The following is a 26,423-nucleotide window of genomic DNA, read 5'->3' on the forward strand; positions in this document are numbered from 1 at the left end:
GAGCTTTCAGATCCAGGCCTTGTCCTCAACTACTGCAGCTAGAAGAGTAGAGGACAATTTCCAGGACACCATCTCCTCCAGCAGCTTCTTTTCAAAGGGGGGAAGTGTTTGCCTTCAGGTGCTGAAGTTCTGTTGCTCAGCCAATTATTTTATAGGTCTTATTCAAAGTCTTTTTTCTCTACCACCCACGCAGCACAAAGAAAACTTCCCTCCCAGGTGCTTTAATGGCTCTGTGCACAGACAGTTTGAGGATTCACTCACTCACTCCCAGAAAATGTTAATCTTTTGCCTCTGCTGCTTCCTTTGACAAAGGGGAGAATATGTAATCGAAGCTGGAGTCAGGCCCCCCTAGTATTTTTTATCAGAGAAGTGGAACCTCCTTATTAACAATCTGGATAAGATAATGTAGCGCATGATTTTGGAAGAGCCTAACAATAGGAAAACAGTGCTGGAAAAATCCAGGTCTGGAAATAGCCAGGTCCATGAATAAGTATTAACAATTAGCTAGAGAAGCCCTTCTCCTCCCCCTGTCTCGGGGCTGACCTACAAATGACAGCATGTAGAGAGCCCTCCTTCCATCTGTTTGAGGTCATCATCTCTTTCAAACCCATATCTTGGATCAGAAGATTGAGAAGGCTCTTAGGAGGAATTCTGCACCGGCTGTAGCCCAACCATGCACTACCATTTATTTCTCCTCTATTTTGAGGGTGTGCATGAAGTGAGGGTTGGATAAAATCCAAGTAGTCCAGTTCCAGCTCTCCCAGGAAAACCATTCTTTATCTACAATTATGACTGCGGACAAGCTTCCCTGCAGCTTTCTGCTCATGTTTTTGGTTCGGCGGGGTGTGGCTTAGATGGACTTTTGCCTTTAGGCCACAATGAGGAGACTTCCATAAATTTTACTTTGTCTCAGATCTCTTTAAGGAAATCTTGATTGTTTGGGACTCATTTGGAATGATCTCTCCAACTGTTGTGGGCAGGAGGGAATTCACTATATTCGCCTATGTTTCTCTGTACCTCATTGTCCATGAGGACTAAGTATTGCTGTGCCACTGTTCTCATTTAATCCCTAAAGTCCTGTCCTAATTTCATTTAAATCAGGATACCCAGACTGTAAGAGAGAAAAAGAAAAGCTCTGGCACAAAGCTGCGATGTGTAGGGCCCTCAAGACCTGCTTATTTAGAAAATTGGAATCTGTTTGTCCATTCTGAGGGTAAGAATCACTGGATGCCAGCAGCTAGATTGGCTATCTAAATTGATAAAACTGTTTATCTGGATTATGCAATTAGCAGGCCTTCCTTGCCCTTTGAACCTTAAAGGCCTATCCAGTTCACTTCCTAGGCAGAGCAGGTGAGCAGCTGTAGCTGAAGAAGTGCAAATCTCCCACTTGGTGGTCCCTGCAGAAGTGTTCTCAACATACTGCCTCTATGCTTTCATCCTCAGATGCTGCCTATGGATAATGCATTCCTCATAGCTTGGTGGGCCTGCCCTCTGTCAAGGATGTGGGGGGTGATCGGGGGGAAGGTATTCTGTATCTTGTGCATTAGTTCTGATGGAATTTTCTTCAGGTGGCTCGTCTGCCTTTGCCATCTAGTCTCTTCTGCCTCTTGGGGTGTGTGTTTGTCTCCTCCTTGTGGTGAGTCTGCCTCCGGTACAGAAGAGACTTCTTACTTGTAACTCCTTTCTTTGCCCTGGTTCTGCTTGCACAGGCGCGCACGATTAGTCAGCAGGTGCAATTTTGTTGTTGTACATGTTTATATATAAGACATTTATAAGACATTTGGTTTAGCTCCTCTAGAGGCAAAGGTGGAGGTGGGTCTAGCTGGCTCGGCAACGAAGACTGAAGGTGACCTGCCTGTAAAGAGGAGAATGACATAATCATTTGTTCTGCCCTGGTGTAACTGTAGAACAGAGAGAACTCTCTGGGTAGTGAATATTCTCCTTTTCCCACTGGTCCCAAAACTCCCAAACAGGATCAATGGATCTCTTGGAAAGTACCCATTTGTGCTCTCACAATTATCAGGGAGGCAGGTACACTTCAAGTGAGAACTCAAATGATGTGCTTAGGATAGGGATTTGACTGGGACTGCAGAGAACTTACTTCTCCCTTATCTGGGGATGTATCCTGAAGCATACAGGTGCCTCCCAAAAATAATAGTGGCTTTAATTTGTTTAGATTCTTTTTCATGTTTGATTGCTTTAATATTGATTCATCAGATAAAATCCGCTATAAGGGGCTGACTGCATCCTTTTGAAATAACACCTGTCCTGTGCAATTCACAGTACAGCATTAGCATGTCCATAGTACCAGCACAAAGCAAGGAAGAGATTAAGAAATGAAGGCAGAAGAGGGCTAAATTCAAACACAAAATAGAGGGGGATTTGTTATATTGTTGCCCCTGCAAGTTCCCACTAGTTTCTTAATAAGCCTAAACATTTTTGACAATAATTAAACGGGCAGCAATGAGACACAGCTAATGTTTTGTTTTTCTGTATGCATTTCAGGACTACAGTAGTAGCAGCTGCTGCCTTTTTGGATGCCTTTCAGAAAGTGGCTGACATGGCTACTAACACACGTGGTAAGCAGATGTGTCAATATTTAGTTTAGCAGAATGCTGTGTCCAGCTTATATCATTTGTGGTAGTAATAATAATAAAAAAGCCTTACTTGTTACCACTGACAGGCAGATCTGGTAGACCTCTGTTTGATGAGCTCTTACTTTGAATATGGAGAATATGAGATGGTTTGAAAGATTTGTGGAAAAATGATGGAGACCCATAATTTAGATTTGTTTGACATAAATCGTTTTGAATATTTCTTAATTGCCCTCTGAATTACATGCTCAGGAAGAATATTTTAACTGTAGATTTATTGAAATCTGTATCTGTTCTCACTCTGACACTTTATCCCATAAATAAGTTTAAAAGAGATGTAAAGCCAGCTCCTCAGCTGGCGTCAATCAGTGTAGGTTCATTGAAGACCATAATGCTGTGCTGACTTGCACCAACTGAGGATCTGGTCTGTAGTTTTTTTTAATTGCTTTTTAAGCCTCGGTCCCTGGATATCTGAGGCAGTTGCCTGCACCTTCATTTTAGAGGAATCTTCCTCTATCGTCCCCACCTTTCCATACCCTATAATTTTTCCTTAACCTGCTAATTAATGGCCAAACTAGTTCTCCTGGCCTTTAGCAGGAAATGAGGGATGTTCAGGTTCATATGGGTGACTGACTGCAAGTTTGTCCGTGAATAGACCAGTAGAAACAGTGCAACTGACAATCCTGCCAGACCCCTAGGTGAGCGGGGAGCAAAAGGCTGCTTTTCTGTGGTGTGCCAGATGACCACTGACCCAGGCAATAAGAGTTCTGATGTCTCTGCAGAGGCTGGGCTGGCCAGTCCAGCAGGGCTCTGTTATTGAAGAGCTATTCCAAAGTGAATGTACAACTGTTCATCAAGTTGTTTTCAGTAGTTTCTAGCTTTGGGTTTTTGGGTGGTGTCCCCCCCCCCCAAAATAAATCCTTGCTAGTTTCTATCTCTGAGTAATACTGCATCCCTAATGTTGAAAAGTGTGACGTTTAATTAGCAATGTGCTAACTATCTAAGCCACACTTTTCCTTCTGAGAGCAGTAGTAGCAGCTGGAACAAGAGTTAAATAAGGGCACTGTGACAACTTTGAGGAACCAGATATTTGTTTTTAAAAGCTGCTAATTGCATTCTGCTAAGCTTATCTGAAGGAATTTTTTTATCTACTATTGGTGATATTAATACATACGTTAAAAAATGCCAGCTCATACATGTTAGACATCAAACCATGACTGACAGACTTGGCTTCCTGTGTACATTGCACGAAAGGGACAAATCTAGAGATGAGACTGTCACAGGGACCCAAGATGAAAAATTTTGGGTTTGGAGTCTGAAACACCCCTCCAAAAGGTCAGGCTTGGCTGAGCTCTGCTTCAGTGCTGGGTCACTAAAAGCGCTTAAAGATCATTAAAACATTCTTTTTACAAGTGTTTTGAATTCTTGAATGACCAAAAAATTAAATAATGTGGATCTATGCAAATTATTGGGGGATATTTTATCCCTTCTGTTCCATGTATTTTGATGTATTTGGACTATATCCAGCATGCATTGCATCTTTCCAGACTACGTCCTTCAGAAAAGATAGGTTTCAGAGTAACAGCCGTGTTAGTCTGTATTCGCAAAAAGAAAAGGAGTACTTGTGGCACCTTAGAGACTAAATTGAAGTGAGCTGTAGCTCACGAAAACTCATGCTCAAATAAATTGGTTAGTCTCTAAGGTGCCACAAGTACTCCTTTTCTTCAGAAAAGAAGCTCTGTAAATTCAGTCCAGTGAAATTTGTATAACCCCCACTGTTCTTCCTCCCTTACTTCTCCCAATTGAAATGATAGAAGGGAATTTTGACATATTTTTAGAAACTGACATTCTGACCAAATAATTGAAATTTCAGGCTAGTGGCTCTTCCATTTCCCCCTATGTGTTGTTAAGAATTAGCACCTTGCATTGTACCCAAGAAGAAACCTCCTTGAGGTTCTTCAGCTAATGTGAATCCTAATATCTTTTGTTGTAGACTGGATGAAATCCCGGTCCCATTGAAGTCAATAGTAAAACTCCTGTGACTTCACTGGGGTCAGGATTTCATCCAGCATCTTCATAAAAGTAGTAGCTTAAGTGAAATCTGGCTTAAAACAACTGATTTCCCCCCCCCCTTCCCTTTTGTGATGTGGAGATTCTTTTCTTGCCTGTGGTTTTGCCCCTTGAGGAGTTGTTAATTAGATATGTAGGACTGAAGACAATACTGTACTAAATGTTGTCATTTGTTTTGTTTCTGTGTATTTTATCCTTTATAAATGGTGTATTTCTTTGACCTGTGGTGGTTGCTGTTGGTATAGATTACACCTAATGCTGCAAAACCAAGGGTGGTTTTTAAAACAGTTTTGTCCCATGTTTGTTTACATTAACTGAAATTAGCAAAGTTTGCTTTTGTGTTTTAAGTATTTGTGCAGAGAGTATATACAATGTTTTTAATATATATGCAAATGTTTGAGGGTAAACTACAAGCAGGATATACATGCGTGTCCTGTGTACCACTACACAGAAGGTTTAGCAACTTTGCATGCTGTGAATTATAGGTATACATTGTCATTGTATGAAGAAGTATTTCTTTGATAACTTTAAGTAAAAATGCTGATCCACCGCCTATTTCAGAGAGATAGTGTTATTCCCTAATGTGAAGTAGTGTGATTAAATTGTTGTAAAGCTGTGTGCTGTTTTTTTATTTGTAATTGCTTACTGTTTTACTGGAAGTGGTGTGTTATTTTAAGGCCCAGCATTCTAGCTGATGAAAGCATTTTATCACAGTCAGTCAGCAGTAACCCTCTCTAAGTACTTGTCAATCTGCTTGCATCAGCATTTGCTTCAGAGGGAGAAAATACTGTCTATGTATATAATATATAAATATTTACAACTATACATACCCATGTATACAGGGGAAAACCTAATACCTTTGCAGATACCTGAGGATGGTGGGCTTGTACGTAGCTTCTCGTTTCATTTCTATGAAGTACAACACTGAAGCCAGGCTTTTCTAGCTGGCACTAACCTCTACATGATACTTGAGGTGTGCCACCCTGAAGTGCTGGCTGTTCCCTTCCTATCTACCTATCTCACCGGTTCTCAAACTTCGTTGAATTGTGACCCACTTCTGACAACAAAAATTACTACACAACCCCAGGAAGGGAGACTGAAGCCTGAGCCTGCCCAACCCCTGTCACCCTGGGTGGGGAGTGGGGGCCAAAGCCCGAGTCCCACCACCCTGGGTGGGAGAGAGGAGGGGGAAAAGCTGAAACCCAAGGGTTTCAGCCCCGGGCTGGAGGCCTGTAACCTGAGCCCCACTGCCCAAGGCTGAAGCTTGAGCCCTGTCTCCCAGGGCTGAAGCCGTTGGGCTTCGGCTTGAGCCCTGGACAATGGGACTCTGACTTTTGGCTTTGGCCCCGGACCCCAGCAAGTCTAATGCCAGCCCTGGCGACACCATTAAAATGGGGTGGTGACCCTGTTTGTGGTCGTGACCTACAGTTTGAGAACTGCTGGTCTCCCTTGGTCATTTGCCTCCTCTTGACTTTAACTTTGCAGGTTTTGCTTGTTGCACAGTTTTTATATTTGTGTTGGGATTGAAGTCTTTGAGGCGGAAAGCTCTAAGGGGAGAGTGTAAAACAATAGAATCACAGGGCGGAGTGTGCAGTACGCTATGCTGTGCTGCGCCATACCATCATTCTGCACATGCTACCTTTGAGGGTAGCAAAGACCCCCTCAGTGTGACGCAATGCATTGTTGTACTGAGCTGGTATATAGAAACAATAGCTCAGAGTGGTATGAGCTGCTCTGTTCATTTCAAGGTGGGGGGCTAACTCTGAAGGATTTTAATATTGATGATGCTTACTTCTGATGTGTGTGAGCAGAAACATTCAGCTGTTCCAGGATTGTGAGTGGAGGATAAGTCCTACCACTTCTTATTTCCAGTCTGATTCTTTAATAAGAAGAGCTGTTAAATGAGTCGACTAATGAAAGAACATTGTCCATCTAACAGATGCAGTAAAAGTGGTGTGTTGCCTGTATTCGTTATATTTATATTCCGGATACAGAATTTGTTATAAAAGCATGTGAGCTCCAGTAGTAAAACACTGTGTTGTATTGGAGGATTTATCTCGCTTTAAGGAGACAGTGTGGTCTGGTGGATTGACCGCGGGCAGGGAGCCAAGTACATGTGAGTCTGAGTTCTGCACTGTATCCATTTCAGAGCTGGCCTTCCTCAGGTTGTGGGGCTTGCGTAGACTAGGATAAAAGGTATATTTAAAGGATGCTGGCTAAATTGGTTCACTCTGCATTTTTAAATATCCACCTTTTATTCTAGTCTAGATACACCTGCTGTGGGGCCATCTTGGGATATGTGCTGAGTGCCCCCAACTCCTACTGACTTCATTGGAAGTGGACTGTGTTTAGAAACTCCCAGGACCAGGCCCTGTACTTCTCCTCCTCTCTCCTCCCGCTCCATACCAGAAGATAATTCTTATCCAGAGTTCATGGGAGGATTAGTTCATGTGTAAAATCTATGGCCCCAGTTCAGCAAGGTGCCTGAGCTCATGCCTAACATAAAGCATGTGAGTTGTCCCACTGACTACAGTGAAGTTACTCATTGGGTGAGAGTTATTTTATGTCTCAATTTAAAAAACAAGCACCAAATGCCCTTAGAATTATTAAATGTGCAATAAAATAACAGTAAATACTAATACATTAAATTGCATTAGCCCCTGGCATTAAGGATGGGATTTTCAGAAGCGCTCAACGTTGGTGTAACTGTTCCTGTTGAAGTCCATGGTAGAGATATTATTGGCTGCAAATGGAGATCAGTTTACCTTGGCCAGCAAAAGATTAATAAAACAAAACAACCCCCCACCCTGAGAAGCCATTTTTCCTCCCAGTTCTCCAAAATACTCTTTCTGCCCCCATCAACCCTTTCCACTAGATGGCTTTTGCCAGTTAGGCATAAGTTTCAATACTTTGCTGAACCGAGGTCTGTATGATGGTGTAAGTATTTTTATTTTTTTTAAACCCCCATCATTTAAAACTTTTTTTGCAGAAAAATTACCTCAGACCCATTTAGAATTTTTTGATTTATAAAGAACAATATCTTTCACCGGGTTCTGCCACAAAGTTTCCGTGTGACCTTGGGCAAGTCATTTAGCTCCTCTGTGCTGCAGTTCTCCATCTTTAAACTGGAGATAATAGCACTGCCCTACCTCACGATGGGCGTTGAGGATAAATGCATTAAAAGATGGTGAAGCGCTTTGAGATCTACTCATGCAAAACACTACATAAGTGCATTTTTAGGCGTTATTATTATTTTAATTATTATTGGCTCAGTTTGCATTTTGCTGAGGATGGAAAAAGACTAGATTGGTCTAGTCATTTTCTCATTTTCATAAGTTAGTGCAATGTTATTGCATCTTAGTTCAAACCATTGAAGGGGTAATGGTCATTTTTAGAGTCTTAAAATCCTAAAGCCTCTCCTCTAACCCAGCCTTCTATAAATGTTGGCCTTAAATTAAGTTGACGTGGTCCTGCTATGTTTTCTTATAACAAGAGAATCCCAATATGTTCAAATTACTGTAGTTTGAAAATGTAACATAAATTTGGTTTTTGTGCAGTTTTAGCGTGTGGGTAAGTTGATTTCTTCGCTTTGTACCTACACTAATTTTCTCTTTGCCTTCACTGTATTTTGATGTCCTTCCGGACTGGCACTGGATTTAAAAACTTGAATATGTAGGGTGGAGAGGAATAGTGACATTCGCCTAATGTCTTAAAGCTTCAGAGTTAATACTGATGTTATCCTTTAAATCTGCTTTATTGAATATTCATAGGAGAGCCTGAATATATTAAGTGGCAATGTCTCCCCACCGTCTCCTTCGTTTTCACAGGTGTAAATTTAGAAGACTTATGGGAAGAGAAATTGAAAGCTTTGTGATTATGCGGGAGCTAACAATTGATCTTCAAAGTACGATTGTTAATGAGTCCTTCAGTATCCACTACGCATTTAGCTTCCCCCCCCCCCGTATTGAAGTGGTTTTTAATACACATAGCAGGAGTATTTGCTATTGGTAGATAAGTGTGCCTCAGAATGGTTTAATTATACAGTAACTCAGAGAGCTTTTCTGTGGACAGTCTGATTCAGTGTGTGATGATGCAACTCGGGGGCTTGACATGTCCTGCAAGGGATACGCCTTCCCTTCCCATGTACAGTGCAGTATACTTTAAGATGTCCGTGCTGTTTATGCTCTCAATCCCCTTCATTCTACAGCAGTCCATGAGGAGTGAAAGATGATCTGCACATTAGAGTGCTAGTGAAATGTGTGTCGGAAATGGTTTCCTGACGGTAGGTTAGGACTTGGGGTTAGAGGATGTCAAGGCCCTGGAGGAATAGCCAAGATAGCACATTAGAGAGCAGCCAAAACTGGTGCTTCTGTCTACGCTGTAGCTGAGAGCGTGCCTCTCAGCCCAGGTAGACAGACACACATGAGCTCCGCTCAAGCTAGCATGCTAAAAATAGCAGTGTGGATGTTGTGGCTGGATGGCAGCATGTGTTAGATGCCCAAGTGCAAGCTCACCTACTCCCTAGGTCAGAGCTCAGGTGGCTAGCCTGTGCCTCTGCCCATGCTACTATGTCCACAATGCTGTTTTTAGTGCACTAATTCAAGTCTGACTGGGCTGGGAGACATGCTTCCAGCTGCAATGTAGACATACTCCCGGGGCACAGGGTGCATACTCTAGTTGCTAGCCAGTGCCGAATTTTGTGAAGCATCTATGCTGCTATTATTAACCATGATAACTAGATTAAATCACACCTTTGCTATAACGCACCCATAGACGCACCCATGGTGTTCCCAGGCTGGGGAAAGGCGACTGAGGGCTGTGGGCAGAAGATGAGTCTCTGCCATCCTGTCTTGTGAAAATGAATTATTTATTTGTATTTCAGTAGTGCCTGGAGGCCCCACTGTGCCAGGCACTGTGTAAACATGAAGTGAGATGGTCCTTGCCCCAAAGATTTTGCGATCTAACTAAACAAGATAAGTGGTATGTGGGGAAAAACCGAGGGGAAGTGATTTGCCCAAGGCCACACAGCAAATCACTAGCAGAGCAGGGAATAGAAGCCAGGTCTCCTGAATAAATATTTTAATTCTTCTAAACTGGTGTTTGACTTAATAAAAATGACGGTAAATTGTGTTCGCAGGACAGAATTCTTGACCGTACAGCTGAATAGCATGGGAAATATTGAAAGAAGTGTCCCTTTTCTGTCCAAAAAAACCCCTTCAAAGTTGAACTTTGAACCAGCTGTAGAGATGGGTGCAGAAAAGAAACGTAATTTCCCCCCAAAACTTGTCCCTGTTTTTTGTTCGGCTCTATGGCAGTCTCCATTGACAGGTGAACTTGTATAAACGATGACCTCACAAGAAGCATGGGAGTAAAAGTGGAGCTGATGAGGGGAAGGGAATTTAGTCACTAAGAAACTATTTTTTTCATGAACAGCTGTTTAACTTCAGTGATATTAGAATAAAGGAAACCTTTGTTCAATTAAGGGCCAAAGGACTTACAATAAACATCTCTGTCCTTCCACTGGTCCTCCCAAATAAAACCCAGGGATGATCAGACTTTCCACACATGATACTTGTAAGGTGTAAATCAAGCAGGAGAAAAAGCAATATTTAAATAAACCTTTCATGCTACCAGTACGTGCAATAAAGAAGCAATTTAAAATCCTTTGCAGGTAGTTTTTAAATTGCTTGAACACATATTAACATACAATCTGTGTTTTGTAATATCAATTAATGCATAACAGGTTTAAAACTATTATCTAACTTTTTAATATTAAATCCGCAGAATCTGGGAAGTACATAGTTGAAGACCAGTAGGGTTAGCCATGTTTTCTCATCTCTATCTCCTTGCGCATAGAGTGCAGTGTGAAGGTCACTGAGCTGCATACCGACCTTGAGAGTTCTGTGGTACTCGGTAGAAGGGGTCAGAATGGAATGAGACCTGAGTCTTGTCTTTTTAGATGTTGTTTAATCTTAAATGCATAAATGCAAGAGATTTAAGGCTATTTTCTTATATTTTGTTGTTGTTTCTAGCTAGATTTGTGTGTGTGTGTGTTTTTCCTTAAGGTCAAGTCTGAAGCTAGCTCAGGATTCATGTAATCAAAATTAGTGCTGCCTTGTACTTCACACTGAGGGGAAATTTCCAGTTTGATAGATAAAATAATCGCTATGGCAACCTACATGGCCACCTAGTCCACGGTGCTTTGTGCAATATGGTGTATAAATAGCCAATGATGTCTCTTTCCCTAAGTTGAAGCGTTTTTTTATGAAGCCGTCTGTCTTTTGTAAAGAGATTGAAATGCAGTTAGGAGATGGATTAGGCTGCTGCAGCGATTTGTATTCAGGCAGCAGAAATGAGCAAATTTAATTGCAAGGGTTTCTTTAAAAAACAAAAAAACCCCAACAACCACCCACCACCACACCAATGTTTGGGAGGGAGTGCAAATAAGAAAAGGGCACGTGTATAGTAAGGAAGAGCTTGACACCCCTTTCTGATTAAAAATGCAAATCTATTCAGAAACATTGAGTCAGAAACCTTGTTGGGGGAGGTTGTGGGGGTAGAGGAAGAGTGAGCATTAGGTATGCATTGCTATTTAATCAATAACAGCAGTTTTCTTTCTGACTTAGTATTTCTTAGCACTGTAGTATCTAAGGCCCTACGGACCGACCCCTATGTCCATATGGTGCCTTTTATTTGACGCTGTGTAGGTGTCTGCCCACGTGGTGTTCCTTGCAGGACTGGGAATGAAATGCCTGTTTTTGGAATTGGTCTTGAGTTACAAGTGTTAAAGGGATGGGATTGGAATTTTAAAACCTTCAAAAATCCAGTTTCTTGGGGAACTGTGAAGATGAGTGTAAACCACAAGCTGTGTAAGGATTATTTCATTTCACTAATTTTCTGGCGGGAGAGAGTGAGAGAGAGAGAATGACTTTTAAAACAGTGGCGGCTGAGGTTTTAGTTGGTGGTTGCTTGTCAATATAGCTCATCTTCCTATGGTTGGAGATCCCCTTTCAGTCTGATTCAGTCATGATGTGATAAACTGGTTCTGTAGTCGGTGCATAACCATATTTCTGTAGTAACCACAACAAAAGAGCTTTTTTTTCTGCTCTGTGAATCTGTTAGTTAGCAACAGTTGCCAAAGAGATGTTTCCATTGTAGTTTACCAATATTTGTTCTATTTTAATCTATTCATCATTAGGCATCTATAGGAAAAATAAGTATAAGGTCATTAAGTTAGAATTGAGTTGCTCGTCCTTTACTTAAAGTACATAAGGAAGGTCATACTGGATCAGACCAAAGGTCCATCTAGCCCAGTATCCTGTCTTCTGACAGTGGCCAATGTCAGGTGCCCCAGAGGGAATGAACAGAACAGGTAATCATCAAGTGATCCATCCACTGTCACCCATTCCCAGCTTCTGGAAAACAGTGGCTAGGGACACCATCCCTGCCCATCCTGGCTAATAGCTACTGATGGACCCATCCGCCATGAATTTCTCGAGATAGGTTCATGCTGGTGGCCCTGGAGATGTTGCCCAAATAAAAGTACTGTATGCTTGCCCAACTGCCTTTCCAAATCCCACCCGAAGCCTTCTGAGGCCACCTCTTGAGACAAAAGGCAGCTGATTCTCTACGTGCCAGTTCACTCCTTGGCCTCTCTGGGTATGTCTACACTGCAGATGAACACCTGTGGCTGGCCTGTACCAGGTGACTTGGGCTCTCAGGGCTCAGGCTAAAGGGGCAGTTTAATTGCAATGTAGAGGTTTGGGCTTGGGCCACAGCCCAGACTCTAGGACCTTGAGAGGTGGGAGGGTCCCAAAGCCCAGGCTGTGGCTCTAGCCTGAACCTCTGCACTGCAGTTAAACAGCCCCTTAGCCCAAGCCCTGCGACCTCGAGTCAGCTGGCATCAGCCAGCCACGGCTGTCTTATTGCATATGCTCTGCTGAGATTCAGAATGACCACTGTGATGGTAGCTTTAGTGAACAGGGGAATGTGCCCATGAGAAGTCAAATTAACAATGTCAACTTGCTTCCTGCAACTCTCACCACATCTCTGTGCTGGTAACTTCATGTAGCTGTGTATCAACCCAGGCAGGATTCAGACCACTGACACAGGAATATGTCCTGTTATCACTACTTTAAGCCATTAGCCCCCTTTTCATTCCTTTACATCAGTTCTGAGTGATGCAAAGCGGTGTATTTGTTGCACATTATAAAGATACATCCTTTGGACTGGAATACAGGTTTGTTCTTAGGTTTTCCCCTCAGACAAAATTCTGTTTCTGACAACACAGAGGATACAAGCAAAGGTGAGATTACAAGTCTTGGAAGTCTAGAATTGAGAATTGCACATCCAGGACAATGGAGCTCTGTTTAATCCTTGAACAAAAGACCCAGTGGCATTTGCATTGTCTACCAGGCTTTCCCCCTCTGTGATATACCGTCTGTCTCTCAGAAGGATGCTTGAGCTACTGTTTCTGATGTTGATTTAATTATTCCTTGGAGGCTAAACTCTGCCATGTCAATTCCTTTTATGCACCCTTACTGCAGAGGTGTCAGCAATTTCAGGGGGTGTGTGTGTGCGTGTGCGCGCAAGCAAACTAGTTAGGGCTGTTCTCATTGCCAGGCAGTTTGCTTAGTGATATGATTCATCCCGCATTTGTATACTTGCTGCTCAGAGGAAGGTTATACATTTGTATGGTAATAATGAGGTCTTGCTTAAAATAGATCGGCTTCCTGTATTTTCTTGTCCTTCTGTTTGCTTGTGAGCTGTTGGGTGTTGCTAGCTCAATTATTTGCCCCTGTTGCTATGTGCAAATGTCAGTTTGTTTTAAAATGAGGCATCTCCTGGAGCTAGACCTTAGACAGTTTTCTGGTCTTGTTTGGCCAATATTGGGGTAGAAATACCCTCTGTATGCAGAATTCTGAGCTCCTTAGGAGGGGAGCCCTTTCGGTTGTCAGATTGTACTAGAAAACTAGTATCAACCTAGGACAAGTGACTTACTGTTCTCCTCTCTCCCTCTCCATTCCCTTGCTTAATGAAGTCCAACCTGTAAAACTGCGTGAAAATTAAATAGTGTGATCCTCCTGCTGTTTCAATTCAGTGTTAGAACCTCTCTTATCTTCTTTTCTAGGAAGAGTGGGTGTAAAAGGGCAAACTTCTGTAGTGAGTGATTTCCCCCGCCACCCGTTCTGATTGTTTCGTTTGGCATTTAGCAGGCAAGTTCTGGTTCAGAAATGACCCAATCTCAGTGAATGGTTGGCTTACACTCGGTTAAATCTCATTGCATTTGGCACTGTTTGATATCCTCTTGCTAGGTCTGATACATGAGAGGGAGCACGTTCCTTATTCTCATTAGGACCTTGGTGAAAAATGCTGCCATTTTGCAGCAGCGTCCCTAGCACAGGTTGCAGATAACCATGTGAAAAATAACAGGGAGTGGGGGAACATTCTGCTGTATTGCAGTGTAGCAGAATCATGGGATAATTGTATGGGGTGGGTCTGTTTGCTATGCCAGTGCTTACAATTACTATGCAACTCTGTCTTTCTGAAGCATTTACTGCTATGTAAAATTGAAATCTGCATTATCCCCCACTGTGAGCATCTGGGCCTAGGGACTGGTTACTATAGAAACTAATATCAAGGAACTGGCTGGTGCTTTTCTTTGGAGTTGTATAGGAGCATATTTCACAGTTCCGTGCAATCCTGTGCAAATGTTTGATTACGACCAAGAAGATAGGGAATGTGGCTTTCCTTGCTGCAACTGAAGTGCATGCACCTCAAATGTGTATTGCGATCTGAAAATGGGCATTCTGTAGAATGCCAGCTTCAGGGGTGGACAGCGTGTAGGTTTCTGATGTTGCCAAAAGAGCCATAGATTTGAAGGATTGAAGAATACAGTGAGAATTGATGGCAGAATATTCTTATATTCTGGGCATCACTTCAGCCCATCTCAAAGTGAAATGTAAGGCTAAGAATGGGTGCTATTTCTCCACAGGATAACAGCTGTCACAAAAGTGTTTATCTCATACTGAGACTGAGCTGGAGTCTGTTTTGCTGGGCATAGTGAATAGCATTGTTAACAAAGTTCCAGTTGCAGGGCCAGATTCGGCTTTCATTTACACCTGTGCAGTTTTAAGTTACAATGGGGTTGCATAGCAGAATGAAAAGAGACAAGAAAAAAGGTGACTTTTACAATCCAGGTTTTGTGGTGCTGGTAGTCTGGAAAATATCCTGGTTCTTCTTGAACAATTATTATGTTGTGGTCTGAGAGATAAAGATGGAATCCCATGATATCTTTGTATCTTTCAGAGTAGAACCCCATTTTCATGAGAAGGGGAATACAACATAGAAATAGTCTACTGCAGTAGAGTAACAATCCCTGAGCAGAGAATATTTCATACAGTCGGAAGAATGCCTCAAAGAAGTGGGCATACCCAATGCAGAATGGTACCTGAACTGTGAACAGTTCCCCAGATATGTGGAATTAAAGTCAGCAGTCTTATTGCCAGCCAAATTTGTAGCATCAACAACATAGTCTGAGGTGTGAATGTGTATTCTAATATATAATTGAAAGACAGTTGAACATATATGAGTATAAAAATATGGATAATCATTCTTTTTAGAATAAGATTTCATAAGAATGGCCATCTAGCCAAAAGTCCATCTAGCCCAGTATCCTGTCTTCCGACAGTAGCCAATGCCAGGTGCCCCAGAGGGAACGAACAGAATAGGTAATCATCAAGTGATCCATTCTCTGTCACCCATTCCCATCTTCTGGCAAACAGAGGCTAGGCACACCATCCCTGCCCTTGCTGGCTAATAGCCATTGATGGACCTATCCTCCATGAACTTATCTATTCTTTTTTGAACGCTGTTATAGTCTTGGCCTTCACAACATCCTCTGGCAAGGAGTTCCACAGATTAACTGTGTATTGTGTGAAAAAATACTTCCTTTTGTTTTTTTGTTTAATTGACCTTATGTTATCCATAACATAACAAAATGTTAACCTGCCTGTTCACATGATGCCATTGGTTTAGTGCAGTCATGATTCTGAGTATTTTTGGACAACAGTGAAATGTTTCCAGGTAACTTGTTACTGCCTCCTTCTGAGAGGTGGCACTGTCAGAACTGAACAGTTTGTGTTGGTTGATATTGCTGAGAAACCTTGTTAATCAAGGGGTCAGTTCTGGGGCCGGTTTTGTTTAACATCTTCATTAATGATCTGGATGATGGGATGGATTGCACCTTCAGCAAGTTTGCAGATGACACTAAGCCGGGGGAAGAGGTAGATACACTGGAGGGTACACTTGTGTGTGTGTGTGTGTGTGTGTGTGTGTGTGTGGGGTGGGGGGGAGCGTAAACAATTAGAGACACAGAGAAGGAGGGCCCAATCACATAAGTTTGAGAACCACTGTGCTAGACAAATAGTAGCTAAGTGTGGGCTTCAGACATGCTGGTTCAGAGGTAAAGAGTTCACATGTACTTCTGTGGCTGTGCAGCCAGGAGCCTGAGTGAGGAGTAAGAGTGATTAAACAAATGGCAGTTTAGCCTGCAGTTGGGGAAATGAAAGCTGTCTTTGAATAGATACCGTAATACTATGCCCGTTCCAGACCACTTGATAGAAGGGCACCATACAAGTTTGGGGTGGTTAATTGATAAAGCCTGTAATAGGGTGGCTTGCCCCAAAAGGCTGGAGGGCCTGGGTTTAACCAACCCTGATTACTAAAGAGGCACATCTGGGTTGGTTTAGGTACTTCCCTATAAAGGGCAGGAGGTAGCTATAGTTAAGGAGGAAACTGCAGGAAGTAAGAGAGATTTTTGCAGGAAACACCCTCTTACCCAGGGGTTTGGAAGCTAGAGCCATAAACCTGAGGCTTCAGTCAGTTAAGGTCTGGAAACGGCCTGCCACAGCAGGAAAGGCCGCAGGCAGGAAGGCCTAGAAGTAGGGTGAATTGGCTCCAGCAGAAACACCTGGAGCATGGGGTTTCCCTCCTGAGACTACAGACAGAAAAAGCCTGGGAGTGACCTGTCAAGAGAGTAAAACTGATTAATTGTATCTTGGAGCTTTGTTTATGTGAATAAACTCAGAGAAGGGGTGGTGAATGGACAAGAAAGGTCTGTGTGGAGTTTAAGAAGCTCCTCAAATGGGGGAAACGGAGGCAAACTGCCTGCAAAGTAACCCAGGGCCACAAGTGGGCACATGGGAGGCAGCCAGCTTGTGAGTGCAACATACTTTTCAAAATGGGAGGGAGGGAGGGTTTTTTAAATAAGCAGGGTGGTGCCAAAGACCTTTTTGTGAGTAAATGATGAAAGTGCAGAAGAAAAATGTACTGTAATACGACTTGAAATTTCATGCCCAGAATAAGTGAACAGTAACCTGCTCTGAAAAATTGAGAGAAGAGTGATGTTTCGAAGCAATTGTTGCCTGGTCGAAACAAAACCTGCCTGTTCAAGCATGGTACTAGAGTACATAAACTTCCTTACAGTAGAACTTGAATGGGTGTGTGTTTTAAGAAAATGTATCTGCCTGTCCTGAGTGTCGCTGTGGGATGTTGGACAGAGCTGGCAGGAAGATCTAGCATTTCCTTTGCTTGTGGAAGGACTGATTACTTAAGGTTAAAGTAGGAAAACATGACTGCTTTTTTCACCTCAATAAGGTGGACTGTTTGATATAGTATTGCATTCAGATCAGAGTGCACTATCAAAAAACAAACCAGTGCTTCAAAACCTAATTTTTAATGCCACCTTTTATATGGGAAATATTCAAGCCTGACTTTCAAAATAGGCCTCCGTTTTTATGTGCACAGTTTTGCAGATCCAGTAAACAATTCTACCCACAATTTTTTTGTTCCTGTCTAATTCATACTTTCCTCTAGTAATTCACCAGGAGTTAGTCTTGGCAGATAGTTTGCACTTGCCAAAATGGTAAGCTTGGCTTGCAAAATGGGTCCTACAGGTGTTCCTAGATAGTGTAGCTTTATTGTTTAAAGAATGCCACCAAACTTTAGGAACTCTGTTGTGGAAAATAAGGAAAGGAGGTGCTATTAGCATCATTCTTTACAATAATTTCCTCTGTTTCCCTTTTTAAAATGAAGTGCATTCCCCATGTAAAAAGCTTTCCCATGACCAATGGGAGTAAACATTAAATATTAAGGCTGTGGTTTTAAGTTGCATGGAAATGAAATGGGGCAAGTCAGTTCAGTTTACCTTTGATTCATTGCTTCTAGGAGCTGCAAAGAGGAAAGGTCGAAAGGACATGAGGAAAATGTGAACCTTTTCCTTAGCTGTTTCACATAAAGGTGTGTTGTGTGCCAGACAACAACCTAGCTAAGGAGATATGTTGCGTTTAGGTTTCAAGTGTGATTTGTGGGTAATTTTTTTTTAAAAATTGCATGCCAACAGTATCTGACTGTGGAACGTCCGTTTATATAATCACAGTAATTTCTAGTTAAGGGTATTTCAGGTCTTTCTCAAAAGGGGAAACAGCCTAACAAAATGACTCAATGCTCGGCAAGCTAAGACTGTCTGTGGTTCCTCTTGGATAGCGGAGTGAACAGATTGGTTTAAACACTAGGCTGGGTGCCAGGAACTTCTAAATTCTAATCCCATCTTTGACATTTTTTTCTCTCTCTGACCTAGCTTATTAGAGTGGTTCCTCCTGACCTTAAAATCTATTAACTCTGGGCAAGTCACTTAGTTTATTTTCCTCCATCTGTTAAAAAGGCGAGTATTTTCTTTCTTGGTGTTGTGGATTAATTAATGAGATGGATAAAAGAGTATTTTTTTTTTTATAAATGCTCAGTGTCTTCCCCTCAGTCACCTGTAGGATGCAGTGGTTGATTTGTGTTGGACTGGGGATTTTTCCATCAATGCCCCATAAGGCTAACAACCATGCTCTGCTTTACCTTTAAAGCTCTCCCTACGTTCTTTTGCTTCATTTAAATTATTTGTAAATTTTACCACTCCTGAGAACACAATGAGAACATATGATTTTCTAACATTTTTTGCGCGTGAGGTGGGTGGTAAACACTGGTAATTGTTCCCCATTTCTGGCCAGACTTCTCATGCCTGGTTCACGTAGCTCTACTGAGCAAATGGTAGACCTCACATTTTATTCACAAAGGCTTTATGTGCTGTTTTCCATCCTTTATCTTTCTTGTTTTGGAAGCACAAACGTCCTATGGTAAGAAGCAGCATCGTCAATATATTTACATTAAACTAATGACCCATAAATATACAATTTGCAAAATAGTCCGGTTGTTGGTCACGTTTGTGAAAAGCAAGGTGTTTTGGACCCTGATTGCTCTAGCTCTGGATAATGGGGTTAGGGCTAGCCACAAATAAGTCTTAGCTCTAACAAGCCCAGGTGTTATGCCTAGTAGAGCAGACCTTTCTGATCAATAGCCAAATCTATTTTGCAGTGTAAAGCAGGTATAAAACTAGACAACTTTGAAAGCCTTGTTAATGTTCCACTTCACTATCTTAGTTCCTTTCATTCCAGGTTTTTATTACAAGATACTAATGAAAACAATATGTTTAGACACTGAAACTTCCATGCAATAAATGTAAAGAACACTTCAGTTCTTTAATTTACATCCTGTTTAGTACTCCCGTTTACTCTTTTAGATTTCATTTCAGCAACTAAAGATGTTATCTCTAATTAATGACATTTTTTTAAAAACCCAGTCTACAGGGAGTCTGGTTTCTTGGAATTTTTTTGAGAAATCTCAAATTACTTTTAACTCGGCTGAAAACCTTTTAATGTTGTTTTTTATTTATAAGTTTTAGACCTGATCATGCTGACAGGAGAGTGGGAGTAGAATTGTTTTGGCAGGAACATAAGGGACTGCATCTCTAGTCTGAATGAAAGCTTTCTAGACGTGGCTTATCAATTAATTAGGCCTCTACTTTGGCAGGCTTCAGTGGGAGTGCTAAACAGTGATGGCATAAAGAAGGCCCAGTATGACATAAATATTAATGATTGTCAGTTAATTCCTATGTGACTCAGATGGGTAGATCTGGGATCAAAAGGACTGTTGTCTTTTGACTTCATGGAATGTAGAATGCCTTTTGGGGCATTGCATTGTATATCTATCTGTAGTAACATGTGGATGAACTCTTTGCGGTGCTAAGTGGGAAACATCCTTATACATTTCCCAGTGATAAGCCCAGAGTGAGGAGGACAGGTCTTGCTTTACTTGAGAAAGATCGAGATGCTTGGGTGGGACAGGGAATACCACGTGGACTAGGAAGGACAGGTGACTGCTGTAATAGAACCTTCAATATGAAAAATATTGTTTCCCCTTTCTCCTGAATCTTCATGCTCCATACCTTTGAAATAATCATCTTTTTTTTTTAACTCCTCTTGCTTGTTTGAAAATGTAATACCCTCTGTATTTTTTCTAGATTGATAGATTAAAAGGCCAGAAGGGATCACTGCGATCATCTAGGCTGACCTGAATCACACAAGCCATAGAACTCCCCCAAAATAATTCTTAGAGCAGATTGTTTAGATGGAAAAACATCCAATCTTGATTTAAAAATAGCCAGAGATGGGGAAGCCACTATATCCTTGGTAAATGGTTAATTACTCTCACTGTTAAGAAGGTACGCCTTATTTCCCGTTTGAATTTGTCTAGCTTCAGCTTCCAGCCATTGGATTGTGTTATACTTTTCTCTGCTACACTGAAGAGCCCATTATCAAATATTTGTTCCCTGTGTAGAAACTGATACACTGTAATCAACTCACCCCTTAACCTTCTTTTTGTTAAGCTTAAATAGACTCAAGGAGCTCAATCGATCACTATAAGGCATGTTTTCTAATCCTTTAATCACTCTCATGGCTCTTCTCTGAACCCTCTCCAATTTACCAGCATCCTTCTTGAATTATGGACACCATTGAAATGTGGACACAATATTCCAGCAGCATCAGAAAGGTGCTGGCAGTTCCTCTGTCTGGTGTACATCAGACCTAATGGCTTGTAAAATGCCTAAGAACGGTGCCTATTTTGCAGAGTGGTTTGTAACAACACAGGTAGCCCTGCTGTACTTTGGCCAGGGCTTGTTCTGTAGGGAGTTCCTCTTTGCTGACGAATGCACTCTTGTAGCGCATACCGTTGAAGACATACAGCATCAAATCGACTTCTTTCTGGATCAGCAAAGTGATTTGGACTCTGTCAGCCTCAAGAAAACTGAAGTGCTTTACCACTCTGCTCCAGGAAAAATGTATTCTGCCCCTGAAATCGCAGTTAATGGCACTCTGCTTACTGTGGTAGAATAATTTTGCTATCTTGGCAGCACTTGATCTAATAATGCCATGATCGACAACAGAATCACGCAGCGCATATCACAAGCCAGTACTGTCTATGGTCCTCTTTGTCACCACCTGTGGAATGTGAGAGGTGTTCGACTTCACACCAAGATTAAGGTCGGTTGTCACAGGCAACCTGTGCCTGTCGATCGATCGTGGGGGGAGGTAGATAGAGTGAGGACAGCTGGTTTCAGCAGTGTTTATTGAGCATGCTCAGTCTAAGGCAAGTAGCAAATCTGGGGGGCACGTGATCTTGCATGCACCCCTCCACACGCGTGGTCTCTGTCTGTTAAGCTCTCTTAACTGTGTTAAGCACTTCTCTCTCTGGCTGTGAAACATGGACACTACAGCAGGCACTTGGAGCAACTAGAATGTTTTCATATGCACTGTCTGTGTCTCATCTGTAAAGTCAAGTGGTCAGACAGGATACCAAACATCGAAGTCCTGGACCGATGCTGCATGACTAGCTTTGAATCCCTAGTCATACAGGTGCAATTTTGCTGAGCTGTTCACCTTGTACTATGGGTGATATGTTTCAGAGTAGCAGCCGTGTTAATCTGTATTCGCAAAAAGAAAAGGAGGACTTGTGGCACCTTAGAGACTAACAAATTTATTTGAGCATAAGCTTTCGTGAGCTACAGCTCACTTCATCGGGTGCATTCAGTGGACTGGATATGGGTGATATGTGACTCCCAAAGCCATATTTTATGGGCAGTTGAAAATGGGAGCACATACCTTGGGAAGCCAGTGAAATATAAGGACACTCTCAAAGATCAACTAAAAGCTGACAAAGTCGACCCGAACACATGGGAAGCTGCTGCTGATAGATCAGGATGGCGGCAGGCCTGTTGGTCTGCAGTTAAAGCCATCAAGAATAGCAGAACAGAAAATGCCAAAGAGAAGTGTGAGTGAAGAAAGCGGGCTGTGGTAAAAATATGAGGCCACGTCTGCCTGACCTGCAGATGCATCCATCTGTGTGAATCCCTCACTGGTTTACTTACGTACAATAAGATGCACTGAAACCGATTCTCCTACTTATCGGAGACCTCAGAGGTCTGTTGTACTTTGGCCAGTAAAACATTAAAGCTATGCTCTGGATAAGAGTTTTCCTGTAGCAACGATGGAGACCAATAAGAGGCTAGAACAGATGTAGAGATGCTGTGTTTAGATTTGAGACACAGTTGCCGTAACGATGATAATTATGACAGTTTAGAGTGCTTTGGGGTATATTTACTTGGTAAGATTGTCACCCAAGCACCTTTTTGAAATGCTATAACAGGGAACTACCTTTGAACCTCAATATGCTCTTCTATCCCTCTTCCTACCATTTACACTGCAGGAAGGGGCTGGACAATAGGGAGGCTTGTTTCCTTCTATGCAAGCACAGCTATCTCTGAGTAACAGTCCCATTTTCAAAACCTGTACATTGCTGCTTTAAAGCTGGAATAACTAAAGATGGGTCAAAATGTATTCTGTGCTATATTTTAAGCTGTAAACCTGGAAGATTTATTTTTAATTTGATAATGTGGGTGAAGAAAGAATTATCTTAATTTTTTATTAGCTCATTTAGGAGCCCTGGGTTGTACGGAGTGTAGTTCCTGCAACTTGGAATTACCCTGAAATATTGCCGACTAATTGCCACATTTTTGCTCTAGATGAAAACAAATTGCCCAACAGCTTATAATATGTGGTTTCAAATTGTATCCCAGAAAACTTTAATTGGATACGTCCACCATATGTGGATAAAATTGCCTCTCACTTCATAGTTTGTCAAGCACTTCTATGCAGACTGACAGATTGGGGTGAGAATATATATAAAAATACCTTTTGAAATAATATTTTAAAGATTATTTTCTTCTGGTATATATTTAAGCAGCTGGGCCATTTCTCCAAATTAGACCCCATCGTAGAGTAACTATGCCCTTGGTTTTCTGAACAGTAAGACCTTTAATAGCTAGGTCCCTGGTTTATGTTCTCTGGCAGTATGGTTTGTATGTTCATCTAATCACATTGAGGACCATGAACCTTGCACTATTGTAGAACACACACATATTGCCCCCTCCCTATGGTTTTGTGGCACTTGGTTTGGAAAGGGGATAAATTAGCTATGCTGGACTCTTTCAGTCAAATCTTGCACTTTACAAGATGGAAGGTATTGGCAAGGCAGTTTAGTAGATCTTACTTTGCATTACTTGTCCTTAATCCAGTAGAAAATCCCTGGCCAAAGTATACAAAGTTTGTGGATCCTTGTTCTGTAGGAGGGTGGTCTATTTGGAGGAAAGACTGATCTGTATGGAAGAATTGGGAACACTTTTTTCCTCCATGGACAAGGTTGGGGAGCTAAATAAGAAGTCAGAAAGCTTGTGAATGAGTCACCTCTCCCACAGTGCATGTTGAATCCTCCTTTCTTGTCCAGTAAATAGCAGTTACCCTAACTACAGTCGGGTACCTCCTACACCATGGCTGGTTGGAGAGAGGAGCAGACTAACAGGGTTGGCGGTCTGTCTTCTAGAATTGTGAGGGTTATTTTTTTTTTAAATGCTTTGAGGTGTGGTTAAGAAAGGATGATTAACAGTGGTCTTGTGCATTACTGCTCTTTTTTGGGTCTTTCCAGTAGTTTGCCAATCAATACAGGGGAGGTAGAGGATAGATGAAAGGGAGCAGTCAACTAGGGAGAAGCACCCAACAAAATCTGTCCGTAGCCATTCCAAAGTTCTTCCCTTGCTGAGGGACAGACAGTTGGCCTTTGGGAGAATACTAGCTGGACTGTCACTGAACATATGGCAGTGAGGTCAAGCAAAGTTAGAGAATGCTCTTTCTCCAGAGAATGGACACTTGGGGAATACCTGATCAAGTCTTCTCTGATTGTCCCCTCAGAATCACAGTAATGGCAGAGGTAGCAAAAGACCTGTGAGAGGATGATTTCAGTTGGTGGAGTTCTACCTCTATGTAAACATACATGGAGGCTCAGTGGCTCTGACTCCAAAAATATTACTTACTTTAATATAACTGTAAAACAAGCAGCAACAGATTTATGAAACAGTATTTTGTATATAGTCACATCTATAATTAGAGAGGATTAGAGTACATATACAAATGTTGCTGCTTGTTTTACTGCAGTCTTATCTACATTTGGTGTGTGTAAATTTACATAAAAGATGTAGTTATGAAAACTTAGGTTACATCAAAAAGTGTTCTTGTAACGGGATGAGGAGGACAGAACATATTTTTGCTTCTTGAACTGCAGTTGTGATAGTGGGGGCTAATAGCTATTCTAGTATATTTGTATATATTTTTTGTAAGCACTCCTGCTTTTCTGATTGCAAAACCTTTTGATGCCCAGTTTATCTCTGCACGCTCAGCATCATTTGAAAAACTGATTTAACATTACCTCCGTTTCCTCATCTCACACGAGCGAGATGCTTGGATGAAAGGGATTATACCCATAGAAATTAAAGGTCATCTAAATCTTGGGGCAGTTATTTCTATATTGTACACTGTGGGATACATTTGTGTACCAGTGACCTACTTGCTTTTCATTTGTAGGTCTGAAGGTTTTTTAAATTTAACAGTAATTTTATTTGGAGTAAGCTAATGTGAAACACAACTCTTTACATTTCTCTTGTAAGCCTTTAATGTAACATGCATCTTTGATTAGTAGTTCAGACAAGCTCCATCCTGATTATAAAATATAATGGGCCTGTTTGTAGACCTCCAGCACAGATTTAAAGGAAGGGCACTATAACTGAAGCTTGTGGCTGATCGCAAAAGTTTTTGTTTAGTGTCTAATTCTGAAAGTCCTAGGTAGCCTAGCACTGTGTTTTTGTTTGTGTTACATTGCGGGATACATTGCAGGAACCAGGGATAGTCCCCAATAGTTTTTAAGAGACAACAGTAGGGGAAAAATACATTTTAAAGCAAAGTTGCAATTTTGGAACTGTATGAGACGTTAGAGCGCTCTCCCTGTTAAAACTCACTCTTCATTAGAGACAAAGCAGGACTTCAACATAGCAAATCAACCCTTTAGACATCCTGGGATCACCTACAGTGGAAGTGGTGAAAAGGTGTCTAGCTGGCATTCATTTCAACTGTTCTGTGATTCTTTGTAATGGTTTTGAAAGCAAAATTCATTGTTTGCAAGAGTCTGGAATGCCCAGCGACTTAAAAAGTAGCTAGAGAACATGGAAATAAGTGCAACTGCTTTTTCAGTAGCTCCGTCATAGCTTTTTTGGTGGTGGTTGTTTTTTGGTTTCAAAACATCTATTTTCAGATCTCTTCATGGTTTGATTAAACTTAATTTGATCAGTTTTTAACCCCCCATGCTTGTGCAGCAAAACATGCTGACGGTCCAAATTCATGCTTCTAAAACTATGGAGTCAAGAGTGGTTTTAAAACTGGTTCTACTTATCTTCTTCCAGTAATACGAATTGATACAGTACATCTGTGCAACTCGAGAACAAACAAGTATAAGTCATATTTCTTGAAATAATACATAGGATGGAAATGCTGAAGACAGCTTTCATTTAATCTCCCGTCGATCCTCGTGTACAGGAATTTGGAATCTTGGCTTTGACTCTGCATGAAGAATGATCCCGCTATCAACATCTGGGCTCTAGTTGGGAACAGATCTGCTTTAGATCAGTGTCTCTAATAACTTTTTTAAAGAAATTCACTTAATATAAGAAATTTGAGTGGTCTCCAAACCAGCCCAGATTTCCAAACAAAAAATTAGAGCAGATAGGATCTAAGTAACCTTAAAATGCTGTCAGCTGTCAGAGTCCACTGAGCTTTGTCTGTTTTTTGTAGTCTGCAAAAGGTAAACTGGCATTTTTATCGCCTACTTCTGCATCTTTTCAGGTGTTAAATTAAATTTTCCTTCTGCTCCACTGTATCTGCATGCTCTCCCAGATAATCTACACTGCCATGTTGCCATTTTTTTTCAAGTGTTAACTATTTTAAAACTTCTAACTATTAGCCAGAGAATCAGTTATTACAATGTTTTGCTTTATGTAGAAGAGTGATTCTCTTCCCTGTCTTGTAACAAACCATTAGGATCTTTTAGTGGTGATGGCTCACTTTTTAGCTTTTGATCTCTGGGCATATGGAGTAATTTCTCAGTGTAAAAGTTACTTCTCAGCATTTCTTAATGCCTGGTAAAGCTTATATCTATCCTTTTTCTTAACTGTTTGTAGCGTACATCTGACTGTTAGTAATTACTTTGAGTGAGACTGTATTACTTTAACTTCCAAAGGGTTGTGTTAAACTGTGAATCAAGAATAACTTTTAAAAAAACGAGGAGAAAAAGTAGCCTGGTGGTGGTTCCTCATTCTTTTAAGAGGAAGCTGCAGTGCACGCCGTGCAGAGTTGACCTGGCGTTTGTGCCAAGAAATGGCTTTAACGCCTCTGAATTAAGGCTAATACAACTGCAGTCTGTGCACAGTATCTGGAG

The 26,423-nt window shown here is 41.5% G+C and overlaps 1 protein-coding gene across 16 annotated transcripts in view; it reads left to right on the forward strand.

Moving 5' to 3' along the window:
• MTSS1 (MTSS I-BAR domain containing 1) overlaps positions 1 to 26,423 on the forward strand; it is a 175,480-nt gene that overhangs the window by 26,313 nt on the left and 122,744 nt on the right. For 15 of the 16 annotated variants that reach the window (XM_073330172.2, XM_073330170.2, XM_073330174.2 and 12 more), the window contains exon 3: positions 2,506 to 2,579. The exons of the other annotated variant lie outside the window; for it this stretch is intronic. In XM_073330172.2, the coding sequence (XP_073186273.1) occupies positions 2,506 to 2,579 (74 nt within the window). The remainder of the gene's footprint in view (positions 1 to 2,505; positions 2,580 to 26,423) is intronic. 16 annotated transcript variants of the gene reach the window in all.

Source organism: Lepidochelys kempii, chromosome 2, assembly GCF_965140285.1.
Source record: "Lepidochelys kempii isolate rLepKem1 chromosome 2, rLepKem1.hap1, whole genome shotgun sequence".
Lineage (NCBI taxonomy): Eukaryota > Metazoa > Chordata > Testudines > Cheloniidae > Lepidochelys > Lepidochelys kempii.